This window comes from Artemia franciscana, chromosome 14, assembly GCF_032884065.1.
Source record: "Artemia franciscana chromosome 14, ASM3288406v1, whole genome shotgun sequence".
Taxonomy (NCBI): Eukaryota; Metazoa; Arthropoda; class Branchiopoda; order Anostraca; family Artemiidae; genus Artemia; species Artemia franciscana.
The window spans coordinates 2,140,643-2,159,195 of record NC_088876.1 but is presented as its reverse complement, the minus strand read 5'-3'; the positions used below and the strand labels follow the sequence as shown (position 1 = coordinate 2,159,195).

The 18,553-nt window shown below is 34.4% G+C and overlaps 1 protein-coding gene across 1 annotated transcript in view; it reads right to left on the bottom strand.

Annotated features, from left to right (window-relative positions):
* LOC136035173 (WD repeat-containing protein 82-like) overlaps positions 1-17,018 on the bottom strand; it is a 52,015-nt gene extending 34,997 nt beyond the window's left edge. Inside the window, exons 1-2 of the mRNA XM_065716745.1 lie at positions 16,822-17,018; positions 4,537-4,634 (exon numbers count right to left, since the gene is read on the bottom strand). Of these exons, the coding sequence (XP_065572817.1) occupies positions 4,537-4,634; positions 16,822-16,982 (259 nt within the window). The 5' untranslated portion in view covers positions 16,983-17,018. The remainder of the gene's footprint in view (positions 1-4,536; positions 4,635-16,821) is intronic.
* Positions 17,019-18,553: the final 1,535 nt, after the last annotated feature.

Here is an 18,553-nt window from a genome sequence, read left to right as displayed (position 1 = left end):
CTTTACTTCGTATTTCTCTTTGATTGGCTGAAAAATTATCTTCGCTGTTGTTTGTCTTCATATTTCGTCATTTTTTCTTCTTCTTTGTTTTGATGTAACAAGATAGCCCCCCCCCCTCCGAACATACCCACACATATCATTAATCTGATGGTTGTCACATCAATAATTTGAGACTTACTGTTTTCATTAGTCGAGTATAAATTTTTCATTATAAATTGATTAATGCATTCTTGCTCTTTTATGAAAGTTGCATTTCTAGATTTGTATATACATTTGATGAAAAGCTATTAATATATTATTATTATTATTATTAATTTATTACCCGTCAAAAACGGAAAAGACAGAGTATATGAAAGAAAAAGAAAGAAAAGCACAAAAATTTAAATACACTTCCACTATAAATATTATAAAATAACACTAGTCCAGGGGTGGTTGGCTCTTAAAACATTGTTACTTTAATTTGGAGATTCTTCTCTCTATGACCATATAGTTATAATGGTATAGTACATAAACCTGTACATGTATAAGTATTTAAAGCTTTCTGGCCGATTGCGACCCAATGTCTGTGTGATTGCAACCTTTTTAGGAGGACGATAGCTAGGCTAAGAAACGATGTCTGTAACCAGATAACTTAAGCCGTTAGTAAAAAGATTAGTATTTTAGCATTTGAAGGATTACTTACATCATTCCTAAAAGCCCTCTACTGTAATTTACCCCCCCCCCCTAATGTGCAAATATATATTTCCCAAGCATTTTACCATACGTGTCTCTTTTGTTTAAATTTAATACCCGCAAAATGAAGCAACTTCTACCCACGAGTAGAAAGTGGTATTAATATAATATCAAAAGTTTGAAATACGTTGGGAGGGGTGAGGATATGAATATTATATTCGAGTATATTTTATTCGTTTTCTCTTTTATAGCACTAATACATCCAAAATTTCAGAGACTTTCAGAAATGAAAACCAATATTTATTGAACTGCTAATCCACATTTATTTATTCTTTTCAGTAACTAAAAGGAGGTGACTCGTTCATAACTTTTTTTTCAATTCCCAATTGTACAAAAATGACTGAGGAGCGAGCCTGAAATAGCTAGAAAAGTTAGACAGGGGCTTCACTTCCCTAAATTTCCTTATCCTGGATCAATTTGATAAGAAACCCCCTCCCCCTCAAAGAAAAAGATACCTCAGATACTTCTTCCCTTTCAGTAATACAAAATACGAAATGAGAGCCACAGACCATGTGTAAAAAGGAGTTCAGTTTCTTTACTGTATCAATATCCTTACTGTTCAGAATACAATTCTGGAGGAGGATTCACGGTTTATACGCCTTAGAGTTCGTAAATGAAAAAGACACGTTGGGTTTTGAAAAATTTCCAGCTATTGAAAAGCAGCAAAAGAATAACCCAAGACTCTTCATATTCAGAGACAATGCCATCTTTCTAGACAAACTTATCATTCCAGTAGGAGGTCCTTTTGCTTTTATAAAACTAAAGAATATATTTGTCTATTATTGCTAGAGCAGCTTTATAATTTGGTATGGTATGGTATGTTCCCACTTTTACACAGTACTTTGTCTATTTTGTCTATTATTGCTACAGCAGCTTTATAACTTGACTGGAAGACTTGAAATAATCCAACAAAAAGATGAAGAACAACTTTAATGAGGCTTTAAATTTAGCTATTAATAAATTGCTTTTAGCGATCATCGACATGTGTTTGCACCAAGTGACTCGGAAAAGAAAAAAGAAGGACTAAATGATAATCGAATAATCGATCAGTCCCTAAACTTGTGATTAAAGCAAAATGTGACTTGAATCGTAGTACACTCGCGGGAGAGATTGCATATTCCAAGTTTTAATAGCTTTTTACCAGTGTGCAAACAAATTGTGTGCAAATACTCATCATGGAGTCCATCAACATCATTAGCAAACAGACATGCCAAAATTTATTATATCTTTCATTTGATCTCAGCAATTTAGCCTCAATTTTCTTCTCTACTTTCCTTTGACAAGTAAAACAAACAAAATTTATTTAAAAAAAATAATCCAATAAATTAGTTGGTTCAGCCAGTAAGCGCATTTAACAAGCAACTGGGATTACAGGTTTTTACTGTTTTAAAAAGTAGAGTTAAGAGAAAGAGTCAAACTTTAGCGTAAAGAGCGGGACGTTGAGGAGGGAGCGGCCCCTTTCATATACGAAGTAATTTCTTTAAGTTTTAAGTTTTAATGTCGCTCCTTACTTTCAGTTAAAAAAAAACTTGTTTTTGTATTTAATATTGGTTTAAAGACTTATCTTCTTATTCTACCAAACTTTCTTCAATTGTGAAAAAATACACTGGGCCATGGCTATTCTACCTTTAACATCTTCTCTGCATCTACCCTTTTTACTATTAATGCTATGACAACTTAGTGAAGTCCTGTTACCCAGCAACACTATTATGACTATTAGTGAAGTCCTGTTACCCAGCAATACTTCTTTACCTTCACTTATTCCCAGTCTCAGCGAATCTTTCAAAATTATTCTTGTACTCTGAACCGCAAAAACCTCCAAAAAGTCACTAATTTTGCTAACATTTTATTTAAAGTTATTTTTTGCACCGTAAATTCCAAAAACCACCAAAAAGTCATTCATTTTGCCAATATTTTTTTCAATGACTTCACAAAAGGGGAAGTACCTAAGCATTTTAGGTTGATTTCAATTAAATCCTTCACAAGAAAGGTGACAAGAATGTGGTAACTATAGAGGCATTAGCTTAGTTCATACAGGGTGCAAATTGCTTAGTATGATAATATTGTAGAACAGTGTGGTTTTAGGAATGGGAGAAGAAACTTCGGTCAAATTTTCATTCATGGATTATTAACTGAGAACTGCCTGAGTCATCAGAACCCTCTAGTTAGTAGTGGGGGCATTGTGCATCCAACAGCACAGGTATTCCTTTGAATCCCGGTCCTAGCACTTTTCTTTAGGCTAGTGTATGTTTGGCAAATTTACTTCAAGACAAAGGTGCTTGTTATGCAATTGTTTACCCTTGCAAATTCATTGAGGATGAAGTAAATTTGCCGAATACACTGACCAGTACACTGACAATGACCAGTAGGTACTTTCACGACAACGCATAATCTTGCATATAAATCTCTAAATACCCGCACAACTGAACGATTGAGACCTTGCTGCTGCACACTATACAGCAAATGGGAATCGATAGAATCGATAGCATGAGAGACATCATGAGCCGCAAGGACGAGAAACTCGCCACTACTATCTATATCCATCAGAACGTTGGCAAGTACATAATGCACGTGTTTCCGACTATTGCCTTTCTTAAATCCAGACTGATTATCTGGAGTTGAACAAGCCTTATTTACGTCCTGAATCAGTAATAACTCCAAAATTTTACATAGAAAAGAAGAAACTGTTTTAGGTCTATAGGAACAACATTTACCTTTTTTCAGAACAGGGGTCAATGTACCAGCACAAAAAGGACCAGAGACAATACCAGAATTAAAAATGATTAAAAAAGAATTAAAATGATTTGGCAAAACAAATGGTAAATGGTAAAAGAAATGTAGGTGCTGCAGCAGCTTATCACTAGTATTTAATAAACGAAAACCACATAATTCATCATAGCCATGCGAGAACTTTTTTAGAAGGTGAATGATAGCACTATAAATATAAGAGGGTGTGACTACGAAACCCTTATCTGATTGAGCATCAACTAGACTATCCGCTAGTAATGATTCATAGCGAGTTTCTAACACTGGATCAGGAGGAGAATATTCGCTGGTGAAATAGTTGATCCAGTCACACTCACTTGGCAGCTCTGAAGCAATACATTTTCACTTTTTCCCTTAATGAATCTCCTGAGTTCATTTGGGTTAGTTGCGAGGCGCTCCATTCTTATCTTTAACTAGGACTGGTCAGGATTCATTATTCCTTCTCAAATTTTAAACATACTAATATAATATGTTGCTATTATGCCATCTGGCTCTCTTCTATACCATCTCTTCCAAATCTTCAGCAATTTTATTAATGGTCTCAAATTCCCAGCTCCTTAATTCACACTTTAGGTCTTATGCTTGTTCTACTTTCTTATTATTTTCGTATGATCTGTCATTGGAATAATTCTTATAGAAGCCCCTCATCTTTTCCATTAAACTTAAAGCATGCTTTCTAAAATTCCTAGCGCTAAAAATATAAGAAAATAAAAAATCAAGACGTGAAACACCAAAAGTACATAATAATTCCCTGCATAATTCCCAATTAATATCAGGAAGTCACCTAGTAACAAATAAATTAATAAAACAAAAGTAATATTAAGTAAAAATTTGGTAATATTCCTAAGAAATACCATGTATTCAACTAGTTACAAATATAATAAAGAAAAAAAATATTTATCAACAACTTTAATAAACATTCCCGAGAACAACCAGGTATTTTAAAAAAATTAACCATCAATTTTGGCAAACATTCCCAAACATTGCCAGGTAGCCAGCTAAGTACAAACGGAACAACAAAAAAGATAGGATATTTACCATCAATTTTTGTAGAGGCATGGATTGCAGTATTTCTAGTATGCGTGAAATGGATTAAGTCTACTCCATACTTTTTGCTATTAACAGTCCGTTTTTGCCTAGAAATAAATTATGTTGTAATATCATATAACCAATAAGAATGTAAAAAAGAAGCAATACAAAGTGATAGTTAGCAAGAACGTCTGAAATAAAAATAAAAGCACAGCAGGCTTCACATTGCCTTTTAATGAGGAGCACATTTACTAAACATTACTTCTGTATTTGAAGGATAACCAATAATTTGAAGGATCTTCCAAAACTAATACAAACTTGTTATTATGGACCTACAGCTTATATCTAACTACTACAGCTTATCTCTAATTACTAGATCAAAAGTTTATCTCTTCAATTACTTCAGTCCAATAGAGAAGACAAAAATCAAAATTCAAACAGGTAATGAACTGTAGTAAAAAACGACCCGGCTCAATAGTGACCGAAACCGTATAAAACTGAATCTTAATAATCCCTTTGACTGGTATAGTTTTCCAGGAATGAGATTAGTCAAATACCTCTAACCCTTGAATCAACAGCAGGAATCAAAGTACCACAACTATGTACCGTCAACTATGTTGAAAAAAAAATGATAAAGAGATTGTGGAGTTTCATTCTGCCATTAAAGTACATGTGAATACATATTGCGTTGTCTTTTGAAATATTACTGAGTCATGTCAAATCAAATACTAGTAACGAAGCTGACACAGCTTTCGATCTGATCAAATGCAATCTCTGTAAGTATGAAGCAAGACTTGCTTGAGACTCGAGATGGAATGATAGATAGATAGATAAGATTTTATTTTCAACAAAATTTTCATGGCACTACCAAATTTCTTTGGTACAGTCACATTAAAAAGCGACGAAAAAAAACAAATAAAAAAAAAATACAAAGAAAACAAAACACTTATCAATCCTCCTGATTTTCGTTATACATTTTTATAAAACTCTTCGCTAACCACTGGTGGGCACAGCATACCGGCTGAAGTTTGTCAACAGACACTGCAACCCTGCACGGGAGTCGTTTTGTTGAAGATTGAGGGGGGGGGAGGGTTTTGTGGATTGGGTGGATCAGATCTCTTCTGCCGAAATCCATGCAGAATTTCTTTTTTCTTTTATCCAGAGTCCAAGTTTGAGTAAACATGGACAGCATGCATGTGATGTACTTTTACTTGTTTGGATTTTTCCTTTTACATCAAAATTGAAAATTCAGAGCTCATTTTTGTAATTAATGACTTAGCCATATGCTTATATGGCACTTGTGACGAGGTTGGAACCTAAAATAAGACTCGGTACTAGAGTTGTCGATTTTGCTGTTCTTTGTTTATTGGCAATTATTACAAAGATAAACTTGCAAATACAGTCCATTTTTGCTCATCGAATTCGTGGAAAACGTTTTGAATACGTATTTAAATTGCGTATTTGAAAAGGCGGCCTTTTAAGCAGCTCAACAACAGCAGGGTATCCGGGTTGTCTGTTCCCAAAGGGCATGGGAACTAATCAAAACTTAAATAGCTAAGTTCATGGATGTAAAATCATAATTGATGACTGCCACAGTATAAAGATACATTCTCTTTGCTGTGCTGACTGCAGAGATGACTGGAACAGTCACATCCGCAGAATTTTGCTTCTTAGAGAATCCCAACTTCGTCAGCTTAGGGTCAAAGGGTCTTCGTCAGCCAATGGTTAAAGCTTAGGGTATAAGCCTAGAGAAGGAAACATGTTAAGAAAACAATTCATAATACGCAGAATAGGTGTAGCTACTACATTTTGCCTGGAATCCCGCTACACTTTACCGCCAACCCCTTTCTCCCTAAAGTGCAAATATATAGTCCAAATTATATATTTTCAATGCATTCTGTGACCCTTCACTTGTTTTTCCGGTTCTTCTTTCTCAAAGTTGATTCAATTAACAGGTACAAGGAATGAAACAAGAGAGACACATTGGGAGAATAGTTATGAAATATATAATTTCGACTGTATATTTACACATTAGGGGGGGGGGGATAGAATATAGCGGGGCACTAGGCAAAATCTGTTAGCTACAATTAGTATGCCTATTGTGAAATGTAAATTGTTTTCTTAACATGTTTCCTTCTCAATCGGTCCTTCTCTAGGCACATACCTAGCTTAGTAAAGAGTTAACCGGTTTTGATTTAAAGATGATTCATGAATGATAACTATTCCTTAGGTTTATCTTGAGAGCAAAAGTTTATCGAATAAACAAGTTTTAAGTTATTTCGGAAAGCTACTTTGCAGGTCCATATCCAGGATTTTATTTCGTGGGGGGGGGGGTGTCACACAAACACTTCTATGTTTCCCGATCTCTCCGCTCTTAACGTTTTCTAAGATTCCCAGTTTCCAAGAGTTTCGTTTCCTCCCTCCCCCCCCCCAACGTCCCCGTATCCAATTCAAATTGAAAATGGATCATCTGATATCTGATACCTTTCTATACATCAAGTTTCATTAAGATCTGATCACCCATTCGTAATATAAACATGCCTCAATTTTCCTGAATTCCTCTCCCTCCAGCCCCCCAGATGGTCAAATGAGGAAAAAAAGTCTTATCAAGTCAATTTATGCAGGTCCCTGACACCCCTACCAATTTTCACCATCCTAGCACGTCCAGAAGCACCAAACTCGCCAAAGCACTGGTAATTCCCCCAAACTCCCCTAAAGATAGCAGATTCGGTCTGTTAATGTCAGTCACGTATCTAGGACTTGTGCTTATTCTTCCCACCAGGTTTTATCCCGATCTCTCCACTCTAAGCGTTTTCCGGGATTTCCAGTTTCCCCTCCAACTCCACCCAATTTCCCCGAATCCGGTCGGGATTCAAATAAGAGCTATGAAACACGAGATCCTTCTAAATATCAAATTTCATTAAGATCCGATCACCCATTCGTAAGTTAAAAATACCTCATTTTTTCTATTTTTCTCTCCCTTCAGCCCCCCAAATGGTCGAATCGGGGAAAAAGACGGTTATCAAGTCAATTTGTGCAGGTCCCTGACACGCCTAACAAATTTCATCGTTCTAGCACGTCCAGAAGTACTGTACTCGTCAAAGCACTAGACCCCCCCCCCAAAAAAAAAAAAAACCAAAGCGAACGGATCCGGTCCGGTTATGTCAATCACGTATCTAGATCATGTGCTTATTCTTCCCATCAAGTTTCACCGCAATTTCTCCATTCTAAGCGTTTTACAAGATTTCCGGTTTCCTCCTGCAACTCCATCCAATGTCACCGGATCTGTTCAAAATTTGAAATAATAGCTTTGAGACATGAGGTCCTTCTAAATATCAAATTTCATTAAGAGCCAGTCACCTGTTTGTAAGTTAAAAATACCTTTAATTTTTCTAATTTTGTCGAATTCACCCCCCCTCCCCCATAACTCCCGGAAAGAGGGGATCCAGTCCGGTTATGTCAATCACGTATCTAGGACTTGTGCTTATTCTTCCCACCATATTTCATCCCGATCTCTTCACTCTAAGCGTTTTCCAAGATCTCCTGTTTCAGCCTCCTAACCCCCCCTCCCCCAAATATCACCAGATACGGTCAGAATTTAAAATAATAGCTCTGAGGCACGAGGTCCTTCTAAATATCAAATTTCATGAAGATCCGATCACCCTTTTGTAAGTTGAAAATACCTCATTTTTTCTATTTTTCCTCTCCCTCCAGCCTCCCAGATGGTCAAATCGGGGAAACAACTGTTATCAAGTCATTTTGTACAGGTCCCTGACACGCCTACCAATTGTCATTGTCCTAGGACGTCCAGAAGCACTGAATTCGCCAAAGCACTGCTTATCCCCCCAACTCCCCATAGAGAACGGATCCGGTCCAGTTACGTCAACCGCGTATCTAGAACTTGTGCTTATTCTTCCCATTAAGTTTCATCCCGATCTTTCTACTCCAAGCGTTTTTTTTCAGATTTCTGGTTTTCCCCCTCAAAATCCCCCCAATGTCACCGGATCCGATCGGGATTTAAAATAAGAGTTTTGAGACACAAGGTCCTTCTAATATCAAATTTCATTAATATCCAGTCACCGTTCGTAAGTTGAAAATACCTCATTTTTCTAATTTTTCTGAATTACCGAATTATGCTCCCCAACTCCCCTAAAACGAGCGAATCCAGTCTGGTTATGTCAATTACGTATCTAGGACTTGTGTTTATTCTTCCCACCAAGTTTCATCCCAATCTTTCCACTCTATGCATTTTTCAAGTTTCTGGTTTTCCCCTCGAACTCCCCCCAATGCCAGTGGATCCGGTCGGGATTTAAAACAAGAACTCTGAGTTACAAGCCTTCTGAATATCAAATTTCATTAATATCCGATCACCCCATCTTAAGTTAGAAATCAACTGTCGAAATAAATTTAGTGTTACTAATCAAAAGATGCAAAGCCTGGAAAAAATTGTCTTTTTTTCAAAGAAGGGGTGAAACACCCCCTAAAAATACAGAAATTTTGATGAAAATCAAACCATAAGATACGTAGTATCAGACAGCTGTCCTGTAAACTTCATAAGCTTAAAATAAACAAAAGAAACATTTTAAAAAATGGCAGGTTTCAGATATGTTCTGATATGGTGGAAATAAACCCTGAACACAACAGGTGCAAACTGTGAAGAAAATTGAAACTTAGACTTTTAATTTAGAAAGTTAGAAGAATTTAACATAAATACTGTTATTTGATTTGACATGTTCGATAAATTAAAAACTATTTTGGATTTGTATAAATAACATATAACAATAAATAATATGACAAATAAATACAAATAACACTGAAAATGAAATATGACTTTTTGAATTGATTCAAGTGAAAATTCAAAAAAACCACATATAACTTCAAATATTTTGGAAAAATAGGAATTTCAGTTTTTAGTTATAAAGATCTCCACATGCAGTTTTTGGTGGCAGTGGAAATTATTATTATTTTTTTTTTAATGAGACAGGGACGAAAAATAAGCTAAAAATACAAAATGCCAACAAACACAAGAACATTTAGCTTCACTTTAAAGGAGCAGTTGTCTTCGGTGATCAACAGACAGTTAGTATACAAATTTTACCTGATGCACAGTATTTGGGACTGTTCTTTAAACTTTATAAGTTTAAAATAACAACAACAAAAAATCTTATAAGAGAATTATACATTTCAGGCTTAAATTAATGTATAATTGTTTACAGTGGCATCATTGAGGCGGAGCAAGGGGGAAGCAGTTGTCCCCACCCTCACTAATTTGGAGAAAAATTACTAAGCAACTTTAAAACTGTTACTTGTTTGTAAGTTTCAACTTTGTTCTTTACTTTGAGCAGATAATTTATTTTTTAATTAATCCATCCTCATTTTTAATATAAAAAAACGCGATAAACAGGGGTCCATTACACTTCTTAACATGTTCCGTATTAATATTTATACAAATATACTGCCTTCGAAACCTTATCATCAATTAATTACGCAGGCCTAACTAATGGCAAAATAACGAAAATGTACTAGGCTTATACATCCTCTTTCGCCATGTTTGCTTATGTTAAATTGTTTCCCCTGATAGTCAAGTGTTTTTTACTTTCTAAAATCTATCAGTTCAACATAAGATTTTCTTGTTTTAAAATTTTGAAAAATGGATATGAACACATCCTCTACATCTGCAAATAGGACAGAAATGGAATCATTGAAAAACAAGAAATCATTGAAAACAATAATTTTTTTCCATCAAAAAAGCATGAAAAGAAATCATCAAAAAAAAATAAGACTTAGTAACCCTACTTTTTATAATAACATTTGTACTGTAGCTAGATAGGTCAAATTGGTTGTAGTTTAGTCATAGAAGTTAGAAGGGAGGGATCAGCTCCAGGAACCCTGTAATTGTTTTAAGTTTTAACTTCAAATTTACATCAAAACTCCAATATAGCTCCAAATTCTTTTATTTAAAGGCTTAGTGAGCACTGATAACGTCCTATTCCTTGCATTTTGGATTCACAAACAAGCCCATTAATGTAGAACTGCCTCTATGTAGAATACCATACTGACTTCTAACTATTTTTGCTTTTCTAAATATTTCTTTTAGCCCACTCAAAAAAAAAATTGACATAAGCCTAAATGCGCTGCGGATTATTGCTGTTATTAGTCATATTTCATGTAAGACCAGCACTACTTGTGTGACATTTATCTCTGCATCAGCATGCTGTAAGAAATGTTTGCTGCAAGTAGGAGAGTGAGTCCAAAAATATACTGAAAGACCAGGGTATTGATGAGGGGGGAACCCCTTCACATATGTAATAAAAAGTTTGTTACATAAGCTAATTCGTAAGTTACATATATTTATTACTAATAAAAACATTTGTAAATAAAATTAAAAGTTCTAGTGCCCTTTTTAAGTAACCAAAAAATTGGAGAGCAACCAGCCCCCCTCCCCCACCCCTTTTTTAAAAAATAGTCCAATCAAATTTTAAGAAAGCCAATTAGCAAAAAAGTGAAATTAGAATGCAAATTTCGTTTTAATTATTCATGTATGGTGAGCCAAAATCAAAACCTGTATTAATTCAAAAACGCTCAAGAATTAAATAAAAAAAAAAGTTTCTTTAACTGAAAGTAATCAGTGACATTAAAACCTAAAACAAACATAATTTATTCAGTTTGTGAAAGGGGCTGATCCCTCCTCAGTGGCCCCTTTTTTACACTAAAGTTTGACTCTTTCTCACATCTCCACTTTTGAACACAATAAAAAACTTTAGCATAAAGAGTGGCAGGTTGAGGAGGGGACAGCCCCTTTCATATACAGAATAATTTCTGTTCGTTTTAGGTTTCAATGTTGTTTCTTTCTTTCAGTTAAGAAAAATTGTTTTTTTATTTAATACCAGAAAGTGAAGACAATCTTATTATTGAAAACAGCTCAAATTTGACCAAATTAATTAACAAACATGATCCGATTAATGGCCCAACCTCAGCTTTGGCTCATATTTCTGATGGCTTCTTTAACAAAAAGACTTGACTTTCCTTTAGACTAACAAGAAAAAATATGGAACAGAATCATCAGAATTTTCAGACATCTTTAAAACACATTTAGGCTTGTGCTTTTCACAAGTTTCTTAACACCCTTTCCACACACGTGGTTTTAAAGATGGGGTTGAGGGGGCACTCTTTCCAGACACAAAAATTTTAGGGGCACAAATACAAAATACATAGTCAACATTTATAATCATTTTGTAGTTTTTAAAATTTTTAAATCTTTATTAAAATAAAGTAGAGGCAGTAGTTAGCTGGAATTCACTTATTTACTGTAATACTTGTATAACAATTTTTAATACTTACTGTAAGTGTAAGTAAATTGAAGATACCAAAACCACACCCACTTTCCCCTAAAGGATAGCCAATGCCCATTGACTATCTGGATGTGGACCTCCTCTTACCCCCCCCCCACATAAAAAATCTGGAACTATGCACCTGATAGGTCAAGACTGCTAAAAATGTTTTACCTTGATGTTGCTGGTTCTTCAAAAGTGTCAAGAGGAGAAAATTATGTCATTTTTATAGATTTTGGAGATTGTAGTATCACAGAAATTTATAACTTGTTCATGTCTCTTTTCTGTGAGTTACTGTAAGAGTTTGTACCAGTTGCAAATATAAGTCATATCCTGGAAACTTCTAGATGAAGGGCTATCTTGGAAAATAAGTGCAACAGAAGAGTAAAACTTTCAGGACTCAATTAAGTGCCTCAATTCTTCCTTATGAAGATATTTTCAAGCCATTGTTAAAACTCTACATTCATTTCAGTGATGCAGAAGATTGTATAAAGACAGGTTCATGCCAGTCATGACTTTTGAAAAAAATTGCTTAACTTGGGTTGGCCTGATTTGCTCTGACTTCAGATTTTGGAATAGAATGCCAGTGAATTAAGAGAAATTGTAAATCATATTAAGATTCTTCTTAACATGAATTTGTTTATATCCTATATAACCTGATAACTCAGGATTTAGCAAGTTTGTCTTATGGAGTCAAAAATGTTTGCCCTTTAGAAAAGGTGTTTCCACAGTTAAGTGATTCCTCTCCATGATCCCACACAGAAATGACATAATCCAATCCAAAGAAATAACATTACTAGAAATAACAATCCAAAGAAATAACATTAACTCCTTCTTAACCCATCTAAACACTTTGGACTCTAACCTTCTGTTCATCTTAGAACTAGAAGACAGCCACAAACTTCCTTTTCTAGGCACCTTAATTTTCAGTAAGTCTCATAGCCTTGAATTTTCTATTTATAAAGAAAGCCTATGCATAATGATAGGTATTTGCACTTCTCCAACCACTCTCCCTGCATAAAAAGAGGAGTAGTTATAAGTCTCTAACCACTCTCCCTGCATAAAAAGAGGAGTAGTTATAAGTCTCCAACCACTCTCCCTGCATAAAAAGAGGAGTAGTTATAAAAAGAGGAGTAGTTATAAGTCTCCAACCACTCTCCCTGCATAAAAAGAGGAGTAGTTATAAAAAGAGGAGTAGTTATAAGTCTCCAACCACTCTCCCTGCATAAAAAGAGGAGTAGTTATAAAAAGAGGAGTAGTTATAAGTCTCCAACCACTCTCCCTGCATAAAAAGAGGAGTAGTTATAAGTCTCCAACCACTCTCCCTGCATAAAAAGAGGAGTAGTTATAAAAAGAGGAGTAGTTATAAGTCTCCAACCACTCTTCCTGCATAAAAAGAGGAGTAGTTATAAAAAGAGGAGTAGTTATAAGTCTCCGACCACTCTTCCTGCATAAAAAGAGGAGTAGTTATAAGTCTCCAACCACTCTCCCTGCATAAAAAGAGGAGTAGTTATAAGTCTCCAACCACTCTCCCTGCATAAAAAGAGGAGTAGTTATTCCTTTGGTTGACCTCATAATGAGAATATGTTCAGAGCCTCACAGAGTCTCAGAATTGAACTATATTAAGGACATTTATTTTGCAATGGGTATCCCATAAAATTACTTAAAGTCATCATAGACAAAAGATGAAAAAAGGCAGAAAAGAATGCATCAACTCAACAAAACCCAACAGATATCCTCCCATCGGTGGGTGATAAGAAAATTTTCACTGTTCTGCCCTATTTTCCAAAAACAAAGCAGCTTTTTCAATAGCAGCAGAGATAAAATCAGCCCCATTCTGGGTAGTGGTGTTAATAGAATTCCCTATTCTTGTGGCTGTTTTTATGTTGATAGAGCCCAACAACAATTAGAGGAGAACTTATCAGAACACAGGTCCTCAATCAACAAAAGTCAAGGGGCAATGCCAAAGGGCTGAGACTTTTGATTCCCCCTTGGCTCAACATGTATATGACAACCAAAACCATTTAATTTTATTTGATAATACCTCAATTATTGCCCCTGGTAAAGGTCTCATATAAGTTTTTAGGGAGGCAATTGAAATAAAGAAGCACATTCACCTAAAGGTTGCCTCACTAGAGACACTAGAGAAACTTTTCTAAGTCCATTTATGATGAAATTATTAATTCTGATTGTTTTTACATCCATATACAAAATAATCTTTAGCAATCAAATACAATCTCTGATAATACCTTACCTGGAAAGCAATTAGCTTTTTAGAATGGTTTATGTAAGATGAAATTGTCAAATACCATTTAGTCTTGTATTTTTATTCAGTTACCCTTTCACTCTTACTCTGAAAGGTTTATCTTATTTTAGTTTTGTTTTAAGCTTGTTTTTTTTTCAGTCTCATTCTGCACTGATGATTGTCAAGCAGAGATCTTGATAAAAATATTTGCATAATTTTTCATTTTTTTACTGGCTGTTATTGTCCTTGTTTTTTCTTTTCTTTATGATTTTATGTTTTAGCCTATAGTGACCAAAATTTACAAATATGTTACAAAAAAAGGAAAATAACTGATAAGTGCAGAGGACTTGTCAATTAATGCTGATGGCAACTATTATTCTAATTAATCTGAATGACATGAGTTTGTTGCAGAAATATATTTGTGGAAATTTTGAAAAATACCCTGAACCCTCACAAAATGGTGTTTGACTGAAAAGAAACTGCACTGTTGGAATTACCATAGCCAAAACCCTAAAGAAGAATTAAAGTCCCCTAATTTTAGCAACAAGAAGAACTACTTTTTTACTAGGATGCAACAATGTGACTCCTTTTGTTTTCTTTAAGAAATAAATATGAAGCTCAAATGAACCAGAAGGAAAGTGTTTAAAGCCTGCTTCCTTATGATAGTTCTTATTCATTTGTAAATCTATGATTGACAATTAGTAGAAAAAAAAAACTTGATATAGGTTAAAATTCAGCCAAAATAAGAATTTCATTTTCAAAATCAAGAGCAAAAGCAAACAAGACTGAAAAAACAAAATTAAGGTATAACATCTTTTGTTGAAAAATAGATATACACATGCTGTATATGCACCTTTTGGGCCCAAAAGTAAGGAAAGTAGATCCTGAATATAGCATAGTATAATACCCAGTAGTCAGATAGCTAATTATCACTTCAACAGCTAAATACCTGTAAAATCATAATTTTACTACTTTGAAATTTGATTGTTTTGCCTTGAAATTGTTTATTTTTTTTTAATAAGAACATGATAAGCCTGAAGATGTTAGCCATAAACAAAGCTGAATATATTAAATAGATCAATTGTCTAATCTTCTTGAAAAAATCATAGTTAAAGCCTAAGCAAATGTTGTCTAACCTTGGACATGATATAATGTCAGAATATATATATAAGCCATGTGCACACTTAATTATACACAGGTTTAATCTAAGATAAGTGTTGCAAGACATAAAATTGTATTTATAAGGACTAGGCTGTAGTAATAACTGTTATTTAAATTTGATTGTTTGAAAACAAATCTTTTAGTCAGCTTATCTCAAAAAGCTTAGTCTTAACTATCAGAAACTCTTAAGTACCTAAATCTCAGCTACATATGTCATGTTAAAGATGAGGAGAAAATTATCTGTGTTGAGGAACAATAGGTTCAGTTCTATTCAGCATGTTCAAGGTATAGTGGCTGGACTCTTCAAAAGAAAATATGTTAATAGACAATTCTATAAAATCTCTATTAGCCTATACTATCTACAGAGGGGACAGGATACCACAAGATGGCTAATTTGACAGTGAATATATATAAAAATCTTTTAATTAGCCAATCAGCCAACCAGTATGCTACTGCAAGTCTAGGAGCCTAGCTGGACATAAGGAAACATGTTAAGAAAACATTTCTTACTCTATAATATGCAGAATAATCATAGTTACCACATTTTGCAAGGGGAGAATCAAGTAGATCCTTGCTTTTCCAGTTTTTCTAAGAAATTTATCAATTTCTTAGAACCTATATATTTAAAGAGAATTGTTTACCCAGAATTACCTGGGAAATATATTTACCCAGAATTGTATCCTAAATCTAAACATAACATTATTTGGCATCACAAATGAACTTTATCCCCATGATACCCATATTGTGGATGTCCTAGAGAGGATGTCCATTAAACCTGTCAAATATATTTTAACCTATAATATATATATATATATATATATATATATATATATATATATATATATATATATATATATATATATATATATATATATATATATATATACCTATTTTAGGCCTACCATTAAACCTGTCAAAATTTGTTAAAACCTATATCCATAATGTCCAATATTAGGAGCTTATTGATGAGGCTATGTTTAAGGAATGTGACCTTTAATCAGGAAATCTGTCTGAGATTAGGCTATTGGGAGTCTTACCATAGGCTAGATCTGTTGCTCAAATGAACTTTAATTTTCAGGAAATACAAAAGTTTCTCCTCTGTAACCTTGCCCTGGTATACTTATAAATTGTGCATATCTTTTATTAATCTTGTATAAATGTATTTGCATATCTTTAAAACCTTATAAATTGGGATTGAGCCTTATAATTGGGATTGTGAAGCTGAAAACACTTTTGTTGTAGCCTGCTTCATTCATGCAGAAGATCTAGACTATTTTGCAAGGTTTCACTTTTATAACATACATATTTTTGAAGGTCATCAAAGGTCAGGGTCCTTTAGAGGGAGAAGGAGTCGAGGTAGATACTTAAAAATACCTTCCCAGGACATAGGCTACTTTAGCCTGTAAACCCATCCCTGAAAGTTTCATTTTCCTAACCAAACCCATTTCTGAGATAGAAAGAAGTCAATAAACTAGAATTTTACCTTTAATCAGCTCTAACTTAGTGATTGACTCCTTCAGAAGGAAACAATTAAATTCTGAAAACATCTAAACTTACACTCCCTTTTCAATTTCATAGATAACTATTTGATCATCATCACTACTGGATATTAGTAATTCTCCACTAGATCCAAAGTCTAGGCTATTGATTCTGTCTGTATTCTCCCTAAAGACTTTTGCAACCTGAAAACTCTGGACTGTAGAATCAACCAGTTTCATGTTTTGAAATTTTGAATTTTGCTTCAGGTTTTGTTTGATCCGTTTTGTTGCCAAAATCAACATTGGTTCATGCGACGTAACTCAGCGACGTAACTAGTGACTCTCTTTACGTAAAATGGATCTCGGAGTAAGGATACAACAGAATTGCAAAAAAAGCTCATATAGAAACAGTTCTTTGTAGCCGTTGAATCAAGAAATCTATTATAAGGTATTTAAACGGTGGAGGCACAGGAATATGCTAGATTAAGCTCTAGAAGCCAAGAAAAAATTTGAAAAGGCTAATCTATACTAGCAAACGTTAGTTGTGTCGAAATATTTATATGATTCATATTTTCTATCATAGAGTTAGTGAAGTTTGATGCATATTTGCCTAAGAGTTTTGAAAATCAAACAAAATAATGTCTGAGTTTAAGTATTTGCTAATATGAAAATGATATTGTAAATTGCAATCAATTTTGAAATGGCTTGCTTATTCATTTGCCATTCGTGACTTACTGGTCTAATCTACTTACCCCTGGTTCCCACTGCTGCGTCAATCCTGATACGATTTTCTTCTGGCGGAACAGACCTACGACAGAATCGGATGGAGGTTCAAAAAGAAACACAGACTTTTGTGTCGCTGTGACAAACTCTAGAAGAATTCAAATTAACCGGAATTAGCTTTTCAATCAGCTCCGTGACTTTGGTTATGATTTACTTATTTTTCTTTTTTTAATCAAAACAATGCATGCGATTTGTCGTATGGGTTGAAACTATTCAACACATCCGACATTGCAGCAAAACGGATGGAATTGCGTCGTTTGTTGCACGGTTTGTGACGTTCGTCGCATGTCGCAGGAAACCGCACGAAATCGCAGCAGTGAGAACCAGGGGTTAGCCAGTTTCGCCTTTCACACAGTTTTCAGCAATTGGCACTAGTTTACCTCATAGAAACGGCTTATTTTGCTAACGTTAAGTTGTTGTTCAGCATTTGTTATCTAGCGGCAATCAAAGAGGGAATTGATCAACACTTGACATATTTCCTTACTTTTTCTATTTGTTTTCTTGACTAGCGTTTGTGTGGTTTCTTTTTTCCCAACGTTTCGTTAAGGCTTTCGTTGTTTTGTTTTTTCCTTGGTAAAGGCTTCTAGATGTGAAGCCAGCATACTTAAACTTTTCTTATTAGTTTCAGTGCATTTTTTTTATTTACCACTGTCTAATTTAATAAATAAGCCCGTTTTTAAGACTTGTTTCAATTGCAAACGACCCACAATTTGAGATTTTTTTTTACTGTCTCGCAAAAGTTAAATTAGAATTGTTGATCTACAAATCATTTTTGTTTACCCTATGAATCTATTATTTCTTAATTAATGTGCTTGGGCAGTCCAAAAACTTGATAGTCGATTTCCTTCCTGTTGATATCTTGTATGCAGTTTTGTCTTATAGCAAATGTAAAGAGGAATTTTTATATTGGATAGAAGGTAGGACGGAAATTTTTACTCTTTAGCTAGATATTTGTGAGAATAGGTTCTTAATAAGTAAGGTGTATAAGCCACCGTGTACTCGATATGAACATTTTGCACTTTTCTTTG